We start from the raw sequence: 6,000 nt of genomic DNA on the forward strand, positions 1-6,000 counted from the left end.
CGTCACATAAACTGTCAACTTTAAACCAACTTAATACGATTACCACAGTTTTCATGCATCTTAATCTCTTGTCCTATCAATTTCAAATTTGAACTAATTTAATAACATTAGTTTGCTTATAAAATATTTGACAATCAGGTACTCGAGCAAAACAGTTTTGAAAAAGTTCTATTATTTGGTTTTCATTAAACTTTCTTTTGCCGCGTTGTATACAGCATTCCGACTGCAGTGTATTTTGGAGGGCAGGTCGTCGCCATGGCAACAACAGCTTTAAACAATCTCCATTCGCCCAGTAACAAAGCAGGAATGACATTTTCGAAAACAAGACTTTCATTCCGAGCCGTTTAGAAATAAAATATCCAAAATAAAAGACAATTATTCACTTTATTTATTAATTGCCTTTCACAGAAATATTACAAGTTTCTAGATATCATAAGTGGTGGTAACCATTGAGTAAGTAAATTTTAAAAAATGATGGCTGGACAAATATCTCGTTTTGTCAAGTTTTGAACTTGGGCAAACAAACCGACAAAACACGCCCTGATTTTGTAACGAAATCTTTAACTTTTAAACTCGTGGGGTTATAAACTGGCAATTTTAATTTGAAAGGAACATATTTAAGGTCCAAAATGGGAAAAATGTCCTGATAAAACACGGCGAAAGCAAGTTCGTTCCGCAAACATTGAGAAAAAGAAAACATCGTTGTTTAGAACTTTTCGAAATAAAAATAAACTTTGAGGACTTTAATTTTTCATTTTGTGTCCGTTCACATTGAAAAAAGGTATGTCTTGACCGCCACTGTACATCAACAACTACTATACATAGACAGCAGACTGACATGGAATCCCCACAAAAGACTTAAAAAGCAACAACTTTACAGAGACTTGGACACTTACGAAGACTTCTAGGACCTAAATCTGACGGCGATTAACTCTTAAACTAAACTTATACAATACTACTGCGACCACTTTGGACGTACGGAGTGGAACTGAGGTGTTCTGCAAGACATCTAACATCCAGCGCATCCAATCCTTCAAATCAAAAGTCGTCAGACAAATCGTCAAAAATACATGCAATAACCTGACTATCCACAACGACCCCGACACTCGTTTTGTCCTTTAAAAATCAGGAGACAATTACTAGCATGAATGTACTTAAACGAATACACAACAGAATTCCAGTTTATTGCCAAATCAAAAACAACAACCGCTTGAACTGCTTTTTAGTGTATGTCCTAAGAAATAATGTACATCGAACTTGTAAAACTTGTAAGGAATGCTTCTTAAATTCTCAAGAACAACCTTTGATCGTTGAAAACTTTTAACAGGTACAACTTGCATGTCGAGCTCTTGAAAATATTAGCAAGAACTACGAAGTAACCACTTTCATAAAGTTCTTTGAGATAATTTTACACAACGTACTTGCGTTTTTGTTGGGGTGTTAAAACGGAGGGCGTAACCAAGGCAACGGCTTAAACAACTTATGCTCGGATACACTTCCTATTTATTTGCAATTGTTATCAGTTATAGAAGTTTTTTTTCTGTTTGTTCTTTAATTAATTAAAATCTAAGAATTCTAACTGAGATCCTTATGAAAAATTCAATAAGAAAATTCAATTTTCGTTTATTAAAGAGAAGTATTGTCAAGGCTTGACGCTGTTTGTACGATGATAAAGGAGTCGTGAAAGAACCAAGTTTCAAGGCTTTGTCTCACAAAAAATCAAAAAAATTTATTTCAAATATATTCGCAATTTTAAAAGTTTAAATTTGGTAACTTTAGAGAAAGAGTAAAAATATATTATATTTTATATATATTTTGATATATGCCTTTCGTTTTTCAAATATTGAATGAACACATTTAATAAATTTTGTTGGATTGTTTATAAAATAATGTTGCATGTTACCCTGGTACCGACTAGATTTGAACCGATAAAATTTTTCTCGAGTCAAAACAAACATTGATACTGAGCTGAATGAAACCGAATAAATTAACATATATTTTTTTTATTAATTAATTTTTTTAAACTTGAAATGCGTGAACGGTCCGCATATTCATACTAACTGTTTGTAACCGTGGTGCGGGCTAAACGCAGGTTAAACATGAATTTTGGCATTAGGTACCAGGCAACTGTCGAACAGAAAAGTCCATCATTCTTACATGTGGATTTTCCATTTTACGACTCAGGATAAACAGCCGATAAAACTAGTCATTTGGGACAATTGACTTTGGTCCCCAGTTCACGTTATTGCTTTGGTTTTTTGATCTTTTCCAATCAATCTAAACTGTCTGATCTTGTTTTGGTTTGGGGGAAGCTTTGGCGTTTCACCATATTAATCGAGTGTCTTTTGTAAATTGGTTACAAAAAATTCTGAAAGGCCAAAACATCGAAGCTCGACAGACATGGAAAAGACCCAAATACTACGTACATCCTTAATGTTTTTTTAAAATGGTGATTGACTTGCGTTGTTTTATCAGTCCATTTTAAAAGTGAAGAATTGTCGGTAATGTACGAAGCCATGAGGCGTAAGACTAAGCAAAACAGCAAGGTTAAACCACAATGACCAATTACTTTCTACAGATTCACTTCATTATTTTCTTTGGGTGATGTTAATAAAGGATACAGTGTGCAAAACACACAGAAATTACTACGAAGTGATGAGGCTTCAGACAGAAAATTATACCAAAATGACCTGAAACGAATGATCCAATTACTTTCCAGAGATCCACGTCATTCTTTCTTTGGTGTCATTGTATTTGCATTATCTTTGATGCAACAAAATCTGCACAGTAAAACACATAGCACTGACTCCAAAGCAGTGACGCATTAGACATAGAAAAACAGCAAGAATAGACGAAAATGACCTGAATCAAACGAGAAAATTACATTCTTCAGAACCACTTCACTGATTTCTTTGAGTGTTGTTATTGCATTTGCGTTACGTTAAATGGTAAGGATACAGCTTGCAATAAACCACATACTACAGACTAGGAATACATGAGGCGAAATACTTAGAAAATCAGCATGGTAGATCCATAAACGACACTTTGACCAACTATCAATTTCATTAATTCCTTTGGGTGTTGTTATTTCATTTGAATGTTATCAGTCTAGACTAGGAGTAATAAGTGGCGGCTTTGTCCCTACTATAAAAAAGGCACAACCTACAGTGAAACCTCCGATAAAGCACAACTTCGTTTACAGGACAGTTACTAATGCACCGGGCATAGGAGATTCGTTTTCTTTGTATTTAACTCTTCCATTTAGGGGACATTATACATAAAAGACAAGGACACTGTCGTATCGCCCTACAGTCTGTAACAGTATGGAATTCGTGAGAGGGGCACGGGTTTATTATATTTTTTTCTTGAGAAGCATTAGTGATCGCAGTGTTACGACTGTACAATAATTAATTAATTGAATAGGAGTCTTTTCTTAAATATGTTACAACCCTTCACAATCAATTTTCTATCTGATATTGCTTACATGATTTCAACGTAATTTGAAAAGTTTAAAGTTCTCCGACCCACCAAATTTTAACTTCAAAATAAAGAAATATTTGATTCTTATAGAAAATTTGAAAGACTAGTGTAAAAAAATTAGTTGATAAAGCTTCGAAAAACGCTACGAGGTAAAATTTTAAAAGAACGTAAAGTCATTGAAAATGTACATCCTAACATACAACTATGTAGTATCTAATATGCGTACAATGTAGTATATGCAATATCTAGTATATGTACAGACAGCTATGTATTATTGGATGATAATCATAAATTAAAGGACACCTAGCGAAGGAGGACAAAAGTGAAGTATGACTGTCCGTTAGCAGGAGGTTTCACTGTGCAAATAACAAGCAGACTAGTTGTTGATGGCGATAGAACAAAACAGCTAGGACAGACTGATAAGACTGACGTTCATCTCGCCCCCGAGCTCATGTACAAAAACTCACTATTTGTTTTATTTGTTAGTTCATAATAATTACAGAAGAACTCGGTTCAAAACATAAGCATCGGCATGATGTCAAGTGTTGATGTTTTTCTATTTACATTTTTTCACACTGGATAGTTTTAAACAATTTCCAATCGTTCCCATGGCCAGATAGTTTTTATGCGACTCTGAGTCATTTGGACGTAACGACGACAGGAGGAACTAGGATTAGAATTTCTTTTCAAAACACATTATAAAGCAAAAGCGATAGGTCAAGGCGAACCTTTAACAAAATTCTAGTGCGGTAATTGACCACTGAGAGGCAAAAAGTGCCCACGCTTAATATTTTTAATTACCTCTTAGACAATCCTCCATCTTACAACAATATTTGGTCCTTTTAAAAAAGGATCGCAGGTAAATAAAACACAGATAAAACCTCCCATTTGAGTTTACAATTGGATTTTGTAAATAAATCTTTGAATAGTAAATCTCTTCTTTGTTGGTTTTTCTGTAAAGCTTCTTTCTAACGTTCCGGTGGTTTGATTTTTTTTTAAAGTTTTACTATTTATAAGTTTCAAATTTGTTCGATGGTTGGACAGTAATTTCTGTCGCACAAAAACTTGATCTTCATCGAGGGTTCCCTAACAGCTGCGCGTTGAAGATAACACTATCAGAAGAAGTTTTTCCTTATATGCCACTAATTGGCGTCGGTTTTATATCCTTGCATGACAATGAAAAGCCCAACACAGCTAGCAAAGTTGGAGACTACTAGGCTTTTCAATTCGTTGTTTGGAGTGGCCAGCATGTAGTCCCGACTTAATTCCTATCGAACACCTTTGAGACGAGTGGTCAAAAGATGGTAAACGTCGCGCAGTGATGCCAGAGAATTTGCAGGATTAAGAATGGCGCTGTTGGAGGAGTATGAACATATTCCATATCACTAAATTCAAAACCTCATAAAATCAATGCCACGTCGATTGTAACGATGATCAACGCAAGAGGAGGAAAAACTCCGAATTTAATATTTCGTTTATTGTTTCTTTAGCAAAAATTTTGGTAAAATTGTTTTACTCACTTTAATTTTTTATTTAGCTATATCTTATATTTTTCTTTAAACATATCCAGTAAATAAACAAATAAAAATGGGTGGCTTCATTTTTTGTCTTAAAGTGTATAAACGATAGCACTGTAATCTTGATAATTTAATAAATACCAGAAATCGATTTCATAGGAAAGTCATCGGTCTAAAGCAATAAAGATTAGAGTGCATGGTATTTTGTAAGGTCGGTCGAGGGCGTAACGATGGTAACGACTGTCACTCTCCGCGGGTCAAAACAAACTGTGAGATGCCAGTCCCGTTGAAAGATGCGATGTTTTGTTTACACAGCCGGCGCAGGAATTTTCCAGATTTTGTCAATTTCAGTTAAGATGATTTGTATTTAACTTGCTGTTTTTCCGGTGGTCGAGGTGTAACCATGGTGACATTCGGATTCGGGTGAAAACTCGCGACGGACGCACTATCGGAGTATACACTTTCACTGTTAAATATCGTTTTGACGTTGCTTGGTACTCACCTAGGTCGGGCATGGAGCTCGAAGGTTCTTCGTGCTGTGTCCTGAACTTGGGAGGCGGAGGCGGCGGCGGAGGCAGCATCGGCGGGGGCGGGGGGCAGGTGGTCGACGTGACGACCGGAGGAGCCTGTGGCACCCTGAAGTCGCCTTCCGAGTTACTCGCAGCAAGTCCCGATTGCATAGCACATTCGTTCTCTCGCACTAACACTGAGGGAGGCCGGCTCGAGAGTGCTCTGCCTAGCAGCCGCTCCGTCGATCTGCTGCCCTTGTCCTTGAAAAGGTTTCATGAACTCTCGAATCGGGCCGGGTGGGGGCTTGCGCGCGCAACGCACCGCGCTCTCCTCCCGCACTACCTCCCGCCCCATAAACACACACAAAAACAACAACAATTATTGCCCGGCCTCACCACCGCCCCCCGCCCATGAATTAGGTCAATATTTAAATTTTTATTTTAAAAATTTCTTCACCTTTAAACTGGCATCTTTTTCGTATAAATAGATAAAG

General features: G+C 36.6%; 1 protein-coding gene across 1 annotated transcript in view; it reads right to left on the bottom strand.

Annotated features, from left to right (window-relative positions):
• Positions 1-5,770, bottom strand: part of LOC106661472 (ecdysone-inducible protein E75) — a 125,334-nt gene extending 119,564 nt beyond the window's left edge. The window contains exon 1 of the mRNA XM_014384893.2: positions 5,500-5,770. Coding sequence (XP_014240379.1) covers positions 5,500-5,677 — 178 coding nt within the window. The 5' untranslated portion in view covers positions 5,678-5,770. The remainder of the gene's footprint in view (positions 1-5,499) is intronic.
• Positions 5,771-6,000: the final 230 nt, after the last annotated feature.

This window comes from Cimex lectularius, unplaced genomic scaffold (genome assembly GCF_000648675.2).
Source record: "Cimex lectularius strain Harlan isolate CLEC.00 unplaced genomic scaffold, Clec_2.1 scaffold17, whole genome shotgun sequence".
Lineage (NCBI taxonomy): Eukaryota > Metazoa > Arthropoda > Insecta > Hemiptera > Cimicidae > Cimex > Cimex lectularius.